Here is a 21,094-nt window from a genome sequence, read left to right on the forward strand (position 1 = left end):
CAAACCTAGATTTCAGGCTTGCCATTCTAATTGTCTCTGCTCTGACGTGCTTTGCTCAGCTCCCCCCTCCACCAGCTGCCTCGTTTAGGTCTTCCCATTTCTCCTCTCCACACAACGAGACAGTCCTCCAGCTTTCCGACCAACGCCCCGGCTAGCACACCAACACGCCAACACACCAACACGCCAACACGCCAACATGCTTGCCATCTTTCCGTCTCTCCACCTCTCCACGCCTCTCGCCTCTCACATTCGTTTCTCTGCTCAGCGCCTGGCGCTCCGCTCCACGCTCCACGTCTGACACTCTCACCAGCCAGACGGGCACCCACAGCCAGACGAGCGCCCACTTCATGCCTCCGCTCATCTCTTGCCTCGTCTCCTGCCACAACTCCTTCTCCGCTCCATTCTCCGCCCAGGCGCCCAGCAAGAGGTGAACAGTGTTCGGCGTTCAGCGCTCTCATGCTCAGTCCGCGCTCGGCGTCCTCGGTGTCTCTAACTCCCGCTAGCCAGCTGACCACCCAAACGCCCTGCCCGACCCATCCTAGCCAGGGCAGAGTCGGGGGGTGGTCGTCGACAAAGCACAACCCTCAGAATGACATTGAGGGTCGGCAGCACCTCTCCCAGATGGAAAACCCCTCCGCAATTTTGCGGAGCTCACATGGCAGCCGCCATCTGCCTCGGAAGCTCCTCCTCCTCCAAATGTACAATTCAATATGAATGAAATATAAAGAATGATTGTAGTAACGCACGAAATTTATTTGTAACCAATCGACATGCTTTCTGGAAGATGTAATGAAGAATGTTTTTGTGTGTGTTTTTTGTTTAATTAAAACAATTTTAAAAATGTGCTTTGATACAGCACTTTGGGAACATCCAACTTTTTTTGCAATTACCTTTTGAGGCTTTCCCTCCTTATGGAGGGTGTCAATGATGGTTTTCTGCACAACTGTCAGGTCAGCAGTCTTTCCCATGATTGTGATTCCTACTGAACCAGACTGAGAGACCATTTAAAGGCTCAGGAACCCTTTGCAGGTGTTATGGCTTAATTAGCTGATTAGAGTGGGACACTTTGAGCCTAGAATATTGCACCTTTTCACAATATTCTAATTTTCTGAGATTGTGGATTTGGGGTTTTCATGACCTGTAAGCCATAATCATCACAATTATGACAAATCACGGCTTGAACTATCTTGCTTTGCATGTAATGAGTCTATCTCATATATTAGTTTCACCTTTTAAGTTGCATTACTGGAATAAATGAACTTTTGCACAATATTCTAATTTTTTGAGTTTCACCCGTACATTTTTTAAAAAATGTATGAATAAATAAATAAATAAATAGTTGGAAAGAATATTAGCATACAGCCCATCAGAGACAAATGTTTTCCAAACCAATAAATGTGGTAAAATCATAGTTCCAGTTTGCAGCTTCATTGAGGAGGAAGAATAGATGAGAGGTTGAAATGAGCTAACCCAGCACTCTTGGGATTAATACTTCCAAAAGTTGCTAATCCAAATACATCAGACTGCACTGTTTGTCCTATACATAAAGAAAACCTGTTGACTTTTAATGACCCCTGTTAGATATTAACACTAGCTACCATGGTTTCCACTCTGGTCCTCTGTTCCAGTGGGAACAGAGGTTTAATCTGATTGCCTAAGAGGTCTGACAGCTCCCTATAAAAGGAGAGCTGTCAGACCGAACAGTTGCTGGATTGTACATATTTGACTGTTATAATAAAGAACTGTTGTTGCGTTAAGCCTGAGTCTGCCTTCTCATTGCCCTATCTAACACTGGCGACGAAGGTGGGCTTGAGAGGCAGATAGGCAACGAACAAACAACGAGACATCCAGCAAGTAAATCCAGCCCGGAGCATCGGTGCGGCATCGAGCGACCATTTCAAGTGGCAAATTCGAATCACCTCAGACAAGAATGGCCATGCACACCCTGCCAACTCCATATGACCCGGTGGCCTAACACTGGGAATCGTATATGCTGATGTTCGAATGCTTCCTCGAGGCAAACGACCTCATGGGGGTTCCCGACTCCCGCAAGAAAAACCTTTTCCTGGGCTACTGTGGCCGAGAAGTCTTCGAAACGGCGAAGGATCTATCGGAGCCAACTCCGATCCAAGCGGTCCCTTGGGTGGCATTACAACAGACTCTAAAAACTCACTACGCTCCCAAACCTTCAAGGCACGTCCGCCGCCATGAATTCAACGTGCAGAACCAAAGAGAAGGAGAGTCCATTAACCAATATGTTGCGGCCCTGCTAAAAACAGCAACATATTGCGAATTCCATGACCTGGATGACCAAATTTTGGACCGCTTAATCTGCGGAGTGCGGGACATTAACCTGCAGAGACGTCTGCTAGCCAGATCGAACATGTCTCTGCAGATCGCACTCGACAAAGCCAGGGCGTCTGAATCTGCTGACAAGTCCATGGAAGCGTTCCAGCGGCAACACAATGCACCACAAACCGCGCAGAAGCAAACGTGCGTACATCACGAAGCCGCTGAACAAGAACCCTCCGACAGCGAAGACGATGACAGCTACCGCATGTGCAGTAGCCGCACAAAACCGGCACGAAGATTCAACTCGCACCTGCCGCCCTGCGCAAGCTGCAGAGGGGACCATGCCCGGTCTACCTGTCAGTTCCGGGATGCAACCTGTCAGCATTGCGATAAGAAGGGGCACATTGCCAAAGTGTGCCGGAGCGAATTCCCTGCCACCGCTTGGCAGCCAAAACCAAACCGCCAACAGAGGCCGAAACCAGGGGCCTGGCGGAAAACCCAAGGGCGCCCAGAGAGAGAACCCAAAGTGACCTATCAAACCACGATAGGGCAAGTCCGCACAAGGCGGCCAAAAAAGCTGAAAGTCACAGTCCTCATTGAGGGTGCTCCCTGCGAGCTTGAAGTCGACACTGGATCGTCACTAACGATCATCTCCTGGTCGACCCTGAAGCAAGCCATCCCGAGCCTGAAAAAACGGCACCTTCGCACGCCAGATATCATGCTGCATGACTACCAGGGGAACCGAGTCCCCATTGTGGGCCAGGGCACCTTCCGGGTGCAATTTAAAGGCATCAGCACCAAGCTTCCCGTGACCGTGGCCAGTGCACCGCTACAGAGCCTCCTGGGTTCTGGTTCGAAGCCCTGGGGTTGGAAGTCACCGGGATCAATGCCATAAAAGACGGCGGCACCGAGGCGATTTTTAAGGAGTTCGAGGATGTCTTCAGGTCCGGTCTCAGTAAGTATGTGGGGACACCAATTTCTTTTAACTTGGACCCCAACGTTGTGCCTATCAGGCTCAAACCGAGGAGAGTGCCTTTCGCTCTCCGCCCTAAAATCGATAGGGAAATTGACAAACTGGTGAGCCAGGGGATCCTAGAGCCAGTCGATCATGCACGCTGGGAGACCCCTATAGTGACCCTGGTCAAGCCGGACGGCTCAGTCCGCATCTGCGCAGACTATAAATGCACAATTAACAACACGCTGCAACAAAGCGCCTACCCTGTGCCCATTGTACAGCACCTACTACATTCGCTAGGGCCAGGAAAACTTTTCGCTAAATTAGATATGGTGCAGGCATACCAGCCGTTGCCTGTAGATGGCGCGACAGCGGAGGCTCAAACCATTCAAATGCCACCGCCTGCAATTCGGAGTTAGTATCGCCCCTGGACTGTTCCAAAGCGTCATGGAACGGCTTTTGCAGGGGATACCAGGAGTCGTCCCCTATTTCAACGACATTTTGGTATCAGCTGCAAACGAGGCACAACTTTTAAAAAGAGTTAGGGCTGTTTTGACCAGATTTCGCGAAAAAGGCCTCCGGCTCAAAAAAGAAAAATGCGAAATTAATGTGCCCAGGGTAGAATTTCTGGGGTACATGATTGATGGCTCTGGGATCCACCCGACATCCCAAAAAGTAAAAGCTATCCAGGAAGCCCCTACAACTCGCAATCAGGCCGAGCTGCAGGCATTCCTCAGGCTCCTTAACTTCTACAGCGTCTTTCTCAAACAGAAAGCAACAATCGCTGAGCCCTTACATTGCCTCCTGTCCAAGAACGCCAAATGGTCCTGGGGCCGAACCAAGGCCACCGCATTTGCCGCGGTAAAGCACCTGCTGACTGCTGACTCCCTGCTGGTCCAGTACAGCCAGACCCTTCCACTGGTGTTAACGTGCGACGCATCCCCTTTTGGTGTCGGCGCTGTCCTCAGCCACCGCATGCCCAATGGCATGGAAGCCCCCATTGCTTTCTACTCGCGAACCTTGTCTCCTGCTGAAAGGAACTATAGCCAAATGGACCGAGAGGCTTTGGCTGCTGTAGCGGGAGTCAAGCGGTTCCACGAGTACCTTTACGGCCGAGACTTCGAACTTGTGACGGACCACAAACTGCTGCTGGGGCTACTGGCTGGGGACCGACCTACCCCGGTTTCCTTGTCTCCGCGCATGACCAGGTGGACTGTTTTCCTGGCTGCTTACTCCTACAAACTGATTTACCGCTCTGGTTCCACGTTGGAACATGCCAATGCTTTAAGCTGCTGTCCCCTACCCAAACTGCTGGCCGACCCCACTCCCGAGACACCGGTCCTTCTTATTGACTGCCTGGACTCTGGACATGTCTCGTCCAATGACGTTGCCCGCTTTTCTGCTAAAGACTCTGTTATTAAACAGATTCTGAACTGGGTGTGGAGGGGGTGGCCCAAGGGGACTGTTGGGGCCGAATTTAAAATGTTTTCTACTAAACGTGATGAGTTGTCGGTAATTAAGGGCTGTTTACTGTGGGGGGACCGGGTGGTTGTTCCAAGCAAACTGCGAAAGGCAGTATTGGAGGCATTACATGTGGGGCATCCTGGCATCGTCAGGATGAAGTCCTTGGCTAGGAGCTACGTCTGGTGGCCTAACATGGACAGGGAGATAGAAGAGTGGGTGGCCACCTGCACTCCGTGTCCAGGAGAGCCGTCAACAGTGAGTCTTGTGAGACCATTCTGGGAGGAGTTTGATTCTGTTGCCCCTGAGGAGTTTGATTCTGTTGCCCCCGAGGATTTGGACAGGTTGCGTGGACGACTGCGACCCACCACATGTTTAATGGACCCGTGTCCTTCCTGGCTGGTACTGGCATCCTGGGAAGTGACACGAGGCTGGCTTCTGGGCCTGGTGAACGCCTCGTTGGGTGAGGGGTCCTTACCTGCCGACTTGAAAGAGGCGGTCGTGAGGCCCTTACTCAAGAGGCCTTCCCTCGACCCGTTGGAGCTAGCTAATTATCGTCCAGTCTCCAACCTTCCCTTTTTAGCGAAGGTTGTAGAGAATGTGGTGGCACAGCAGTTTCCGCGACACCTTGAGGAATCCGAATATCTAGACCCACGCCAGTCCGGCTTCTGACCCGGGCACAGCACGGAGATGGCCTTGGTCGCGTTGGTGGATGATCTCTGGAGGGCCAGAGATAGGGGTTGTTCCTCTATCCTGGTCCTATTAGATCTGTCAGCGGCTTTTGATACCATCGACCATGGTATCCTATTGCGCCGGCTGGAGGGGATGGGAGTTGGAGGCACCGTTTTGCGGTGGTTCGGCTCCTACCTCTCCGACCGGACGCAATGTGTGTTGGCAGGAGGGCAGAGGTCGACCCTGAGGCCACTCACTTGTGGGGTGCCACAGGGGTCGGTCCTCTCGCCCCTTCTGTTCAACGCATATGTGAAGCCGCTGGGGGAGATCATCCGCGGTTTTGGGGTGGAGTATCATCTGTATGCTGATGATACTCAGCTGTACATTTCCACCCCAAACCACCCCAACGAGGCTGTCGAAGTGATGTCCTGGTGTTTGGAAGCTGTCGGGGTCTGGATGGGGGACAACAGACTCAAGCTCAACCCCTCCAAGACTGAGTGGCTGTGGCTACCGGCACCTCGGTTCAGCCAGTTGATACCATCACTGGCCATAGGGGGCGAGCAATTGCCCCCTGTGGAACGGGCGCGCAATTTGGGCATCCTCCGAGATGCCCGGCTGTCGATGGATGACCATGTGGCAGCCGTGGCGTTCCACCAGGTTCGCCTGGTGCGCCAATTGCACCCCTTACTGGACCGGGATGCCCTACGCACGGTCACTCATGCGCTGGTGATGTCTCGTCTGGACTACTGCAATGCCCTCTACATGGGGCTCCCCTTGGGACGCGCCCGAAGATTACAGCTAGTCCAGAATGCGGCCACGCGGGCCATCATGGGGTGTACTAGGTACTCCCACATAACACCTCTCCTGCGCGAGCTGCACTGGCTGCCTGTGGTTTTTCGGGTGCGTTTCAAGGTGTTGATTACCATCTTTAAAGCGCTCCATGGCACAGGACCTAGCTACTTGCGGGATCGCATCCTACCGCACACATCCCTGCGACCAATTCGCTCTCACAGGGAGGGACTCCTCCTGGTGCCGTCCACCAAGCAATGCCAACGGGCGGCGCCTAGGAGTAGAGCCTTCTCTGTGATGGGCCCAACACTCTGGAATGACCTCCCTCCCGACATTAGAACCACCACCGACTTCCGCTCCTTCCGTCAAAAACTAAAGACTCACCTGTTTCGACTAGCCGGCTTGGCCCATCTATAGTTTTATCTCACCTCCTGCCAGATATTTTAGTTGGGTTAATTTTAACTTTCAGGGGTATTTTTAGGGGTTATTTTTAATATGGTTTTAATAGCTTTACTTTAAGATACAGTCTTTTAACCTCCTCATCTAATTTAAGGATTTGTGTATTTATATTTATTCCTATGTATTTGTGTTTTAATTTGACTGTACACCGCCCCGAGTCCCTTTCGGGAGAGGGGGCGGTCTAGAAATCTAAATAAAAGTAAAGTAAAGTAAAGTAAAAGTCAGGAATCCAGACCAGCTCCCCCAGAGGCTCCCGCTAAGGAGTGGGAGCACCCTCAGGCACCCTGGTCTAGGGTGCACATTGACTTTGCAGGCCCCGTTCATGGCCAAACGTTCCTAATAGTTGTGGACACATATTCGAAATGGTTAGAGGTAGCTCTGATGACCTCTACCACGGCAGAGGCAGTCATCAAGGTGCTATGGAGACTTTTCTCCACACACGGCCTGCCCGACGTCTTGGTCTCAGACAATGGGCCCCAATTCATGGCCATGCAATTCGAGACCTACTTAGCTAGCCAGGGAATTCTGCATGCCCTAATCGCACCATTCCACCCGGCCTCCAATGGTCAGGCGGAGCGAATGGTGCGATCGGCTAAAGAGGCCCTCGCCAGAATGGGCCCGGGTGATTGGCAAACACGGGTTGATCACTATTTACTAATCCAACACATTACGCCAAGCGCCACCACGGGGAGAAGCCCCTCCGAGCTTCTCATGGGTCGCCAGCTAAGGTCCCACTTAGACCAGCTACACCCAAACTACTCTGCCACATCGCCCCCAGACTCCACAAGCAAGATTCGAAACTTTAGCATAGGGGATTCAGTATACGTCCACAACTATGCCGGGGGAACTTTGGATTCCTGCTACGGTGATAGGCATCACCGGGCCTCGCTCTTATTTATTAGAGCTGGAGAATGGTAGAAATTGGTGGAGGCATATTGACCAACTCCGTGGTCACCTCTCCCACTCCAATCTTAGGACACCAGACAAAATTCCGGAACAAAGCAGTCAAGACCCTACCCAAAAGGAGCAAACATTCACTCCTTCCACAGCCAGCTCAAACCCGCAAGGTCCGGAAAACTTATCTGAGTTTGTTGCAGGCCCACAGCGAGCTCCAAGCGAGCAAAGCCAAGGAACTCCAGCCGCGGCCTGGGGTAAGTTCCAGCAGGTTCCACAGAGCTGCTGGGGAGCAGACAGGTCCGCCCGACCTGCCTGAAGAACCGGTTCCAAATGAACTGCACAGGTCTGGTAGAGCGAATCAAAGACCCGCCTACCTCCAAGACTATGTGACCAATAGGAACATCCCAACCAAGAGGGGAGGGGTGTTAGATATTAACACTAGCTACCATGGTTTCCACTCTGGTCCTCTGTTCCGGTGGGAACAGAGGTTTAATCTGATTGCCTAAGAGGTCTGACAGCTCCTTATAAAAGGAGAGCTGTCAGACCGAACAGTTGCTGGATTGTACATATTTGACTGTTATAATAAAGAGCTGTTGTTGCGTTAAGCCTGAGTCTGCCTTCTCATTGCCCTATCTAACAATCCCCACAAAATTAGCAAGGGAATCTAGGGAAATACACTGAAATATCTGATGTATCAAGGGTATGTTGCCAAGCTAACAGCCTTTGACTGTGTTCATATGGTATTTTAATGTAAGGCTACCAAATTTGAGTTGCAAAACTCTTGACAACCAGACTTTCTACAACTTAATATTGTTTAATATTGTTATATAAGTCTAAATCTTGTAGCCTAACCAAAACTCATGGTTTTCTTCCCTATGGTTTCCTAAATTTACCGCATTTTATTGAATCATGCAACACAATAAACCATTAACATAAATTATAATCCAGATTTGCATGATGCATTAGAATAAACCAGGGGTCTGCAACCTATAACACTCAAAGAGCCATTTCAAACCATTTCCCACAGAAAAGAAAACACTGGGAGCCACAAAACCTGGGTGGGTGTGGCCAACCTGATGTCACTCCCACCCAGTCACATGACAACCCCCCACCCCCAGCCATGCCTACCCAGGTTTTGTGGCTCCCAGTTTTCTTTTCTGTGGGAAAAGGATATCTCTCTGTCTCTCTCTCTGCTCTCTCTTTCTCTCTCCATCTCTCCCTCTTTCATCTATCTATTCCTCCCTCCATCTATCCCTCCCTCCCTCCAACTATCCCTCCCTCCCTCCCTCCCTCCATCTACCTGTCTGTCTGTCTATTGATCGATCGATCTGTCTATCTATCTCTCCCCCCTCTATCTCTCCCTCCATCTATCTATTTATCTCTCCCTCCATCCCTCTATCCATCCATTCATCCCTCCATCCCCCTCCCTCTATCTCTCCCTCCCGCCCTCCATCTATCTATCTATCCCTCCATCAATACCTCCATCAATCTATCCCTCCCTCCCTCTATCTATCCATCCATCATCCATCCATCCCTGCATCCCCCATCTATCTAACCCTCCATCTAACTATCTATCCCTCTATGTATCTATCCCTCCATCCATCCCTGCATCTGATGTATCAAGGGTATGTTGCCAAGCTAACAGCCTTAGACTGTGTTCTATCCACCCCTCCCTCCCTCCCTCCATCTATCTATCTATCCCTACATCTATCCCTCCCTCCCTCACTCCATCCATCTACCTATCCCCCCATCCATCCATTTATCCACCCCTCCCTCCCTTCCCTCTCTCCCCCTGCGGTGGAGATCATCGTTTCTTTCAGTTTCTTCTTCCATTTTAAATTTTAATAAGTAGTGATATATATTTTTTAATCAGTTTTTCTTCGGTTCCCTGTAAAATTTTATCCAGCTGTTGCGGCTCCTTATAGAATCCGTCCCTTTCCCTGTCTTTTTTATACCTTGCCTGTATTTGTAAACAGGGCCACCAGCCAATATCTATTCCCTCATCTTTCAATTCTTGCCTTGTTTTTAGCCTTTCTTGGTTGTCTAATATGTCTTTATATCTTATTATCTTGTTTATGTCCAATACATTTCGGTATATCAGAGCTTCCATGGTGGATAGCCAGGTTGGGATTTTATTATAATGTTTTTTTTTTTAATTTTTAACCATGTTTTTAGTAGAGCTTTTCTAATTAAATGTTTTTGGAAATAGCTATGAATCTTGTCTTTCCCATCCCAGATAAAGGCATGCCAACCCAATTCCAAATTATAACCTTCTATTGTTAATAATCTTCTCTTTTTTAAATTGATCCAGTCCTTTATCCAGGTGAGAGCTGCTGCTTGGTAATAAAGCTCCCAATCGGGAAGTCCGAATCCTCCTCTTTCTCTACTGTCTTGTAACCATTTTAATTTAATTCGTGGTTTTTTCCCTGACCAAATAAACTGTGCAATTAATTTATTTAAATCTATGAAAAAAATTTCCCTAGGCTAATCGGCACCACTTGAAATAAAAATAACATTTTTGGTAGTATATTCATTTTAACGATGGCAATTCTTCCCATTAATAATGTTTGTAGTTTCCTCCAATTTTCCAGATCTTTCTTAATTTTCTGAATCATTTTAACATAATTATCTTCCTTAATTGTTGAGCATTTCCCTGTCAACCAAATTCCTAGATATTTTACTTTTTTTACTATTTGCATTCCCATGTTTTCCTCTAATTCTTGCTCTTGTTTTTGGTGAAATTCTTCGTAATGATTGTTGTTCTGTTCTTATTAATTTTAAGTCCTGCTATCTTAGCAAATTCCTCTATTTTTTGCATTAATTTAATTCCTGATTTTAATGGATCCTCTAATATGAATACCATATCGTCTGCAAATGCCTGTGATTTATATTCCTCTTTTTAAATTTTTAATCCCTTTATTTCTTGATTGTTTCTAATTTCTGTTAGTAGAACTTGATAGTATAAATAATAAAGGTGATAATGGACAACCCTGTCTCACTCCTTTCCATATCTTAACTTCTTCTGTAGTGTCACTATTTATTATTATTTTTGCTGTCTGGGCCGAATAAATTGATTCTATCATTTTTTTATAAATTTTTCTCCAAATCTCAACATTTTTAACTGTGTGATAATGAAATGCCAATTCAAGTTATCAAAGGCCTTCTGGGCATCTAAAAAGACCAGTGCAACTTGTTTTCCCGGATTCTCTTCATAATATTCTAGTGCATTTATAATTATCCTCATATTGTTTTTTAACTGACGTTTTGGTAAGAAGCTGTTTTGATCTGTGTGGACAATTTCATTTAATATTTTTTAACTCGCTCTGCCATTATTGATGTAAAGATTTTATAATCTGCGTTTAGTAAAGAAATTGGTCTGTAATTTTTTATTTGTTGATGGTCCGAATCGTCTTTGGGTATCAATGTTATATATGCTTCCCTCCATGATTTTGGTAACTTTGCTTCTATAAGTGCTTCATTAAATAAGTCTAAAATCACTGTTTCTATCTGCTCTTGCATGGCTTTATAAAATTCTACAGGTATACTGTCTGGGCCCGGTGTTTTATTATTTTTTTGTCTCTTCAATGCTTCCTTTAATTCTATCACTGTGATTTTTTTGTTTAGCATTTCTCTTCTCTCTTCTTCAATTTCATGTTGATTCCTTGTATTTAAGTATTGTTCGATACTGTCTTGTAATATATTTTCTTTGCTGTACAAATTTAATATGTGTTTTATTACTTCTTTTTTCTCCTTTATTTTTGATTCTTGTGGGGTTTTTTGCAGGTCCATTTCCAATTCTTTAAGTTCTTTCTCTAATGTTTCTTGTTTTTGTCTCTTTTCCTTGTTTTTCCTTTCCAAATACGTTATTGTCAACCCTCTTGTAAAAGCTTTTGTAGTATCCCATAAATTTTGTAACAATGTTTCTTCTTTCTTCTTTACTTCGTAGAAAAGTTTAAATTCTCTTTCTAACATTTTTATATATTCTTTATCTTTCACTATTCTTTGATTCATTGACCATGTCTTTTTCTTTTTTGGTCCTTTCCATGTTATTTTTATTGGGTTGTGATCCGCCCAGGTGTTTGTCATTATTTCAATCTGTTCTGTATCTCTTCTCAATTCTTGGGTTGACCAAATCATATCTATCCTTGACCATGATTTGTGGGGGTTTGAATAATATGTAAATTGTTTGTTTCCTATATTCCTTTCTCTCCATACATCTTTCAGGCTCAATTCCTGTACCATTTTGAAAAAGGTAGATGGTAGCATTCTTTTTTTTTCTTATTTCTTTTGTTACTTGTTGCCTTTCCGCCCAAAGGGAAGCATGCACACGCAAGAGAGAAACACACACACACACACACACACACACACACACACACACACACGGGAAATCTGCTGAGGGCACTCCAGCTTTCTCCGAGCCTGACCCCTGGGGTGGGCGAGGTTCAGTGGGGACAGGCCCCTTTTCCCGCTGCCCTGAGCTTCTTAATGCTTCTGTCATCCCCTCCTCCCTGATCCCATTCCCACCCTGCCAGCCCTCGTGTTAGCGAGGCCAGCGTAGGTCATGGCCGTGTCAGGCCAGCATCTCCCCAAGTGACCAAGGCACACCCAGCACCAACAAGGGCTGGAAGAAGTTCCAACAGGAGTGAGTTACTGGAGAATCAGTCCTGGCCACTTTGAGGGAGGCAAGGGTGAGGGGCCGGGCCAGCCAGTGATGGGACAGGGAGCTGCAGCTGAGGGTCCAAAGAGCCGCATGCGGCTCCAGAGCTGCGGGTTGCCGACACCCAGGATAAACTGAGTTCGTTAGTTGTCCGCGTTGTTATGCAAACAATGTCTTATTCCACTGGGTTCAAATAATGCTAAAGATCTTGAGAATGGTTGGGGTCTTTGAGTTGCAATAGATTTCATAATTGTGGAGCCACAAGTCATACAATATTCAGTAGAGCACTTGCATATCACTTAAGCAAAAAATAACCCTTAATCTGTATTTCAGCAGTGCTTAAAGTGGGGGGGGGGGGGGAGGTACTTAATATTGATCTAATACCTCCCACTGGGTTGAGAGCCATTTGTGTAATAACTTCAAGTGATTTAGTAGTACAAGTTCACGCATGTTTGTGTATGTGCATGCCCATGAGCTCTGCCATTGATCTATCTCCATGGGTTTTGTTTGGACCCCTTCAGCCACCGAGACTTGAAACCTGAGAATTTATTGCTGGATGAGAAGAACAACATTCGGATTGCAGATTTTGGCATGGCCTCCCTGCAGGTTGGAGATAGCCTGCTGGAAACAAGTTGTGGGTGAGCCATCCTCAGAACAGAGTTGCGCTGATTTGTGATGCTGAGGGAGGTGGGAGGAAGTCAGCCATATGACTCCTTGCATGGGTTGATTCACACATTATTGCAGGAATATCAGTGTGTCCAATGTAGTGGACATGTAAAAAGTGAAATGGGAAGGAAATATATGTCTGGGAACCTAGGTAAGCTGTTTCTTGACTTTAGATGGAAATGCTGTCACACATTATTATTGTCATTGAAATGTAAATGAATCAGAAATATCTGCTCTTACTTAATATTTGAAATGTGAATTGCTCCTTTGCAAGTAGAGAGGCAAATTCATCAAAGAGCTGCTATAAGTAGGACAGAAGACGTTTTCCACCAATGAAAATATAAATCATATATTTTTGGATGTGGAAACTCTTTGCAGAACATCTTCTCATTCAACCACAAATTTATGGTCTTATAACATACACAGGGGATGAGATTCAGCCAACAGATATAGCCAACCGCGCCAACCATGGCTCCTTTGTGCAATCATGGCACTTTTCTTCTTAAAACAAATGACATCTGTTGAAGAAGTTGATTCCGTAGTGCCAGAATCCCTACCAAGATTTTTCCCTCCTCGCAGCTTTAATTTTCTTTTAAAAAGTCATTTCCACAATTCCTAATTGTGTAAATGTCAATTTTAGCTTGGTCTTCAGATTTCCGGGCTAGGAGATAAGAATTTCATTTGATGGCTGTCCTCAAAGAAGTGACATATTTGTCTCTAGTGGAAAGGAGGAAAAGATTCCACCACTTCTAGAGATGTGGGGAAGTTGCTGAAGAAGCCACTTGTGCTAGATGTGAAATGGCCTAGAATGGCCTTCTCCAGACCACATGTGTTCAGCTGCAATTCTGAGCAATTCCCATCTAGCGGGATAATTGGCCACTCCAGAATTGACTTGAGGATGCCAAGGAAGGTTTGTCCAGGTGCCTGAAATCCACCAAACATCTAAAAATCAAGGATTCCCACAACCCATCATAGACTGGGGAAGGGTGGTATATCTCACAGGCTTCTCTTCACATGCTTGTTGAACCCATGTCCCTATGGGTTAGCTTTCTTTGGTGTTTCACTCTTCCTATCTCTCTGTCTTTCTTTTTCTTTTCTGCCCCCAATGCTGGGTTGCAGTTCTCCTCACTATGCATGTCCAGAGGTGATCAAGGTAAGGATTCAGGCCTGGTGCTCTCCCCTTATCTTTGTTGGTATCTGATTCCCCCCTCCTCATTTGTCCAATGGATCAAGGCAAGGAGCCCTTCAAAATCTGCTTTATCCTGCTTCAATTGGCCCCTCAAATGGAACAATTATATATTATACAGTATACTTGTGGCCATCCATCTAGAACTACAATTCCCAGCATCTATCCTTCGCCATTAAGACCACTGGGAGTAGTAAGTTAAAAAGATCCAGAGGGTCACCCCAGATTGTAAGCACACCTAGGTTTCACAGCTTGACACAATATTTCAGACAATTCAAACAGATATTTTAAATAATTTAACACATATTGGTTTGAGTCAAAATTGTACTTCAGGACAAATATAGAAGGTAGAAACTAAATATTTTTAAAGTTATACAGGTAATCCTTGATGTGTGACCACAACTGAGCCTGGAATAATGGTCATAAGTCATACCAGTCATTAAGCAGGTCACCATATAACCGTGCCGGATTTTACAACCTTTTTTGTGGTGGTTGTTAAGTGAATGGTGTTAGATACTTCTTCTAACTACAGTGGTTTCCACCAAGGTCCTCTGTTCTGGTGGGAACAGAGGTTTAATCCTATTGGTCGAAGGGTCTGACAGCTCCCTATAAAAGGGCTGCTGTCAGACTCAACTTCTGCTGGATTGTTCTCACTTGTTGTACTTAATAAAGAGCTGTTGTTACCGTTAAGCCTGTGTGTGCCTATCCATTACCCAATCTAACACTGGCGATGAAGGTGGGATTGGAAGGCAACTAGGCGAACCAAAAAAGAGCGTAGCAATCCAGCAAGTACATCCAGCCCGGAGCTCAGCGTGGTTTCGAGCAGCCATTTTTGAGCGGCAAACTCAAAACGCCCTCAGAACACAAAATGGCCATGCACGCCCCACCAACTCGGTATGACCCAGTCACCGAGCACTTTGATTCGTACATGCTACGATTTGACTGCTTCCTCAAGGCAAACGACCTCATGGGCCTTTCTGAAGGCCGCAAGAAGAACATGTTCCTTGGATACTGTGGCCGGGACGTGTTCGAGAGGGCGAAAGACCTCTCTGAGCCGACACTGCTACAATCAGTCGCCTGGTCCGTGCTCCAGCAGACGCTGAGGACCCACTATGCCCCCAAGCCATCCAAGCACGTTCGCCGGCATGAGTTTAACATCAGGAACCAGAAAGAGGGTGAGTCGATTAACAAGTACGTTGGGGCGCTCCGCAAGGCCGCAGTATACTGCGAATTCCGAGACCTGGACGAGCTGATTCTGGACCGCATAATTTGCGGCGTGCGGGACATTAACCTACAGAGGAGGTTACTCGCTAAGTCTAACCTCACTCTGCCGATCGCCTTGTACGAAGCCAGGGCGTCCAAATTAGCCATCAAATCTACTGAGACTCTGCAGCGGCAAAGCGCTCCACAAGATGCGCGAAAGAGTACACGCGTACATCGCGAGGCTGCAGAGCCCGAGAGCTCAGAGGGTGAGGAAGATGACAGCTGGCGCATGCGCAGTAGCCGCGCTCAGCCAGTGCGCAAATTCAAACTGCGTCTCCCACCTTGCGCTAAGTGCGGAGGAGACCATGCCAGATCAGCTTGCCGTTTCCGCGACGCAACCTGCCAGCGCTGCGAATGAAAGGGGCACATCGCCAAGGTGTGCCTGAGCGAATTCCCTGCCACTACCTGGCAGCCTAGAAGTGCACCAAACTGCCAACAGAGGCCCAACCAAGGGGCCTGGCAGAAGCCACCACGGCACTCAGAGGGCGACAATAGAGTCACCTACCATACGTCAATCGACCAAGTCCGCACCAGGCGGCCAAAAAAGCATGTGAGATGGAGATCGACACAGGGTCATCACTGACCATAATGCCGTGGTCTACCCTAAAGCACGCTATCCCTAGCCTAAAGAAGCAGCATCTTCGCATCCGCCTATGAGATTACCAGGGAAACTGGGTCCCCATCGTGGGCCAAGGCACCTTCCAGGTGAAGTTCAAGCAGTTCAGTGGGAAACTCCCAGTGACAGTCATCAGCGGCAACCTGCAGAGCCTCCTAGGGTTCCAAGCCCTAGGCCTAGAAGTGACTGGTATCAACGCCTTGAAAGATGACGGAGTTGAAGCCATCTTTAAGGAGTTCGAGGATGTCTTCGGCACTGGTCTGGGTAAATAAATAAATAAATAAATAAATAAATAAAATTTATTTCTTAGCCGCACCCTCTCCCGAAAGACTCGGGGCGGCGTACAATAAAACACATAAAAACAATATGGACAGTACACACACAAAATAAACGAATACATGTACAAGGAGGAGGTAGGAAGATAAATAAAGACAATTAAAACACAATTTAAAATCCCCTAAAATTCCAAAAATCACAAAATTTAAAAACCCGTCAGGAGCAGTGTGAACGAAATATGTATGTAAGTATGTGGCGACTCCAATTTCCTTTAGTCTGGACCCCAACATAGCCCCAATAAGGGTAAAACCCAGGAGAGTACCTTTTGCTCTCCGCCCCAAAATTGACAGGGAAATTGACAAGCTCGTAGGACAGGGAATCCTAGAGCCAGTATATCACGCACGCTGGGAGACCCCTATTGTGACACCTGCCAAATCTGATGGGTCTGTCCGTATCTGCGCAGACTACAAGTGCACAATAAATAAAGCGCTACAACAAAGCGCCTACCCTGTACTCATTGTACAGCACCTCCTTTATTCATTAGGCTCCGGAAAAATTTTCACAAAATTGGACATGGCACAGGCATACCAACAATTGCATGTAGATGGCGCTACGGCGGAGGCCCAAACCATTGTGATGCACAGGGGTGCATTCAAATGTCACCACCTGCAATTCGGCGTTAGTATTGCCCCTGAACTGTTCCAAAGCGTCATGGAACAGCTTTTTCAGGGGATTCCAGGAGTCGTCCCCTATTTTGACGACATCTTGGTATCAGCTGCAAATGAGGCACAACTTTTCAAACATGTACGAACAGTTTTGGCTCGGATTAGAGACAAAGGCCTCTGTCTCAAAAAGACAGGGTTGAATTCTTAGGGTACCTAATCGATGGCTCTGGGATTCACCCGACCACACAAAAAATTAAAGCAATTCAGAACACCCCCACACCTCACAATCAAATCAAGCTGCAGGCGTTCCACGGACTCCTTAATTTCTACAGCGTCTTTCTCAAACAGTAGGCCACCGTTGCTGAGCCCTTACACCGTCTCCTGGCTAAGTTGGTCCTGGGGCAGAGCCGAGGCTGCCGCATTTGCCGTGGTGAAACAACTCCTGTCGGCGGACTCCTTTCTGGTACAATACTGCCAGACCCTGCTGTTGGTGCTGACCTGCGACGCTTCCCCGTTCGGCATTGGCACCGTCCTCAGCCACCGCATGCCCAATGGAACCGAAGCCCCTATTGCATTTTACTCCAGGACCTTGTCTGCCGCAGAGCGGAACTACAGCCAGCTGGACCGCGAGGCTTTGGCTGCAGTGGCCAGAGTAAAGAGGTTCCATGAGTATCTATACGGCCAGGACTTCAAACTGGTTATGGACCACAAGCCGTTGTTGGGCTTACTGGCTGGGGACCGACCTAGCCCAGTGTCATTATCACCTCGCATGACCAGATGGACCATCTTCCTAGCTGCCTACTCCTACCGTCTCATCCACCGACCAGGCTCCACTTTGGGGCACACTGACACTCTAAGCCGCTGCCTGCTACCTGAACTTCTCGCTGACCCTACCCCCGAGACACCAGTCCTCCTCATTGACTGACTTGAGACTGGGCCTGTCTCGTCCAGTGACGTTGCCCATCACTCTGCAAAGGACTCCACCATCAAACAAATTTTGAACTGGGTGTGGAGGGGGTGGCCCAAGGGGCCTGTTGGGGCTGATTTCAAAATGTATTTTGCGAAACACAATGAGTTATCGGTTGTAAATGGCTGTTTACTGTGGGGGGACCAGGTCGTTGTTCCACCCAAACTGCGCATTGCAGTATTAGAGGCTTTACACGTAGGGCATCCTGGAATTGTCAGGATGGAGTCTTTGGCTAGGAGTTACGTGTGGTGACCTAACATGGACAGGGAGATCGAAGAATGGGTGGCTACCTGCACACAGTGCCAGGAGTCCAGACCAGCTCCCCCAGAGGCGCCCGCTAAGGAGTGGGAACGACCTCAAGCACCATGGTCTAGGGTGCACATTGACTTTGCTGGCCCAGTTCACGGCCAGACATTTCTCATAGTTGTGGACGCATATTCGAAATGGTTAGAGGTAGTCCTGATGACCTCCACTACGGCAGAAGCGGTCATCAAGGTGCTACGGAGACTTTTCTCCATGCACGGCCTGCCCGACATCTTGGTCTCTGACAACGGGCCCCAATTCATGGCCATGCAATTAGAGAGCTTCCTAGCAGCCATTCCATCCGGCCTCCAATGGTCAGGCGGAGAGAATGGTGAGATCTGCAAAAGAGGCCCTCTCTAGGATAGGCCCGGGAGATTGGCAAACACGGGTTGACCACTATTTGCTAATTCAGCACATCACACCCAGTGCCACTACAGGGAGAAGCCCCTCTGAGCTTCTCATGGGTCGCTGGCTAAGGTCCCACTTAGACCAGCTATACCCCAATTATTCTGCCGCATCGTCCCCAGACTCCACAAGCAAGATTAGGACATTTAGCGTAGGGGATTCGGTATACGCCCACAACTCCACCGGGGGAACTCTGTGGATTCCTGCCACAGTGATAGGCATCACCGCCCCTCGCTCTTACCTCCTAGAGCTCGAGGACGGTATGAATTGGAGAAGGCATATTGACCAACTCCGTGGCTGCCTCTCCAACTCCACTCTTAGACAACCAGATGTTGTCTAGTCCAACTCCTGCACGAGTTAGCCAAAGCCCTACCCAAACGGAGCAAACACTCACTCCTTCCACGGCCAGCTCAAGCCCGAGGGTACCGGGAAACTTATCTGGTTATGTTGCAGGCCCCCAGCGAGCTCCGAGCGAACCAGCTCTAGAAGCTCCAGCCACAGGCTGTGAAAGGTTCCAGGAGCTTCCACCAAGCGGAGCTGCGGAGCAAACAGGTCCGTCTGACCTGTCCAAGGAAACCCCTCCTACTGAACTGCGCAGGTCAGGCAGAGCTACCCAAAAGACCGCCTACCTGCGTGACTACGTAACAAGTAGGATTGTTCCATCCATGAGGGGAGGGGCATTAGATTAGTTCTAACTGAACAGAGGTTTAATCCTATTGGTCGAAGGGTCTGACAGCTCCCTATAAAAGGGCTGCTGTCAGACTCAACCTTCGCTGGATTGATCTCACTTGTTGTACTTAATAAAGAGCTGTTGTTACCGTTAAACCTGTGTGTGCCTATCCATTATCCAATCTAACAAATATATTGCCCACAATCGGCCTTTTTAGTTCAGACCAGAAGTAAACACCACTTTCTGGTAAAAACCATTAGAAATTTATGTTATGTGACTGTGGAATGCTGCAAAAGGTTGTAAATGCAGGCCAGTTGCCAAGTGCCCGCAATGCGATCACATGACTGCCAGGGGTGGGGGGCTGTCAGAACTTTGAATCTGTCGAAAATTCAACTACCATAAATCAAGGACTACCTGTAATTGAATTCTTTTAGTTATTATAATGAACTTGTACATATATGCATGCACTTTCATGCACCATGTATATATACAATTCCAGACTCATCAAAAACCTGATCCAGAAGATTTATACTGCTTTCCTTCTCCCAGTTAGTAAGAATATTTTGAAGTTAGAGGAGAGAAACTCTATCCATTCTCAAGAACATTGCTGGGGATCTCTAATCTCTGTGTTCAAGTTTGTGTGACTGTTTATGTATGTTTGGACTGAAACTCAGATTCTGCTGGGCAAAGGCACTATCTTAATTTAAAAACAAATACTGGAAAAGCCAATCACAGGAAATCAGAGGAAAATAAATCTTCAGATCCATATTAGAACACATGGATTTCTGAGGAATGTCAGCCTAATATATGGTGATAAGATTTTGTAAACACTCCTTAATCAGAAAGTAAACTTTCCCCTGAGTGTCTGGAGGTCTCTTCCCCTTATCTCTCTTCCCAAATGGGACACAGTGAAGAACAGCTATCATGTTTAGTGTTTTTTAAAATTTCATATTATACCACAGTAATAGTTATCCCCCTTTGCAGTTGCTCTTAATGCTTGGAAAAACCTCCTACCCTCACTTCTGATTTCTTATTTTTCATTGTTTCTTGAAATATTCTCCCTTCCCTCCCCAAACCAATTATCAAGCCCCCAATCACTGATTCTTGCTTTTTAGGGGGAGAAGTATGATGGACGTCGTGCGGACATGTGGAGTTGTGGTGTCATCCTCTTCGCCCTCCTGGTGGTAAGCTTATCCTAAGCATTTTTGCTTGCTCCTGTTAGGGAGCATTTAACCCCCAATTTAGTTCTATTGTCTTCTGCCCAAGGGATCCATTTAGACCAGGGGTGGGGAACTATGGCCATTTTATGACTTGTGGACTTCAACTCCCAGAATTACCAACTTACCAACTGCAATGATTCACTTTACAATTGTGGCAAGAAAGATTGTAAAATGGGGCAAAATTCACTTAACAAATGTCTCGCTAAACAACATAAATTTTGGGCTCAATTGGAGAACGAGCCAGACGTCACGACGACACAACGTGCGGTCTCGATAGTCCGAGACAGCCATTGATTCTTTTACCAGCTGCACGGTCAGTATGGACCTAAACCATCGGTCCTAAACCACGGTCAGTATGGACCTAAACCAAGAGACGGTGACAGGGAGACAAATCCTTGCTGGTCTCAGGGACACTGCAAAGTCCCTGATTGACCCAAGGGAAGTTCTCCAAGTCGGCTGTAAACAGACAGCCCCCAGGCTGACAAAGTCGGAGACGGCTCCGGAAAGAAGGCAGTGAAAGTGAGTCCAGCTGGTGAGATTTTTTTTCTTTGAGAATGATTGCCCACAGAATTTTTTTTTTTTAAGATAAATTAGTCGTTTAAGCAAAAGAATGAAGCGGTGAAATTTATCTTTATTGGACTGCCTTAGAAAGTTTTTTTTTCCTCTTCTATGTAA

At 47.2% G+C, this 21,094-nt stretch overlaps 1 protein-coding gene across 5 annotated transcripts in view; it reads left to right on the forward strand.

Moving 5' to 3' along the window:
- The window catches only part of LOC309400333 (serine/threonine-protein kinase BRSK2-like), a gene marked incomplete at its 5' end in the record, with an annotated part of 234,862 nt that overhangs the window by 121,266 nt on the left and 92,502 nt on the right, over window positions 1-21,094 (forward strand). For all 5 annotated transcript variants that reach the window (XM_081968749.1, XM_081968750.1, XM_081968753.1 and 2 more), the window contains 3 exons: window positions 12,704-12,820; window positions 13,968-14,001; window positions 20,315-20,383. In XM_081968749.1, the coding sequence (XP_081824875.1) occupies window positions 12,704-12,820; window positions 13,968-14,001; window positions 20,315-20,383 (220 nt within the window). The remainder of the gene's footprint in view (window positions 1-12,703; window positions 12,821-13,967; window positions 14,002-20,314; window positions 20,384-21,094) is intronic.

This window comes from Natrix helvetica, assembly GCF_964273705.1.
Source record: "Natrix helvetica genome assembly, chromosome: W".
In the NCBI taxonomy this organism is placed as follows: Eukaryota; Metazoa; Chordata; class Lepidosauria; order Squamata; family Natricidae; genus Natrix; species Natrix helvetica.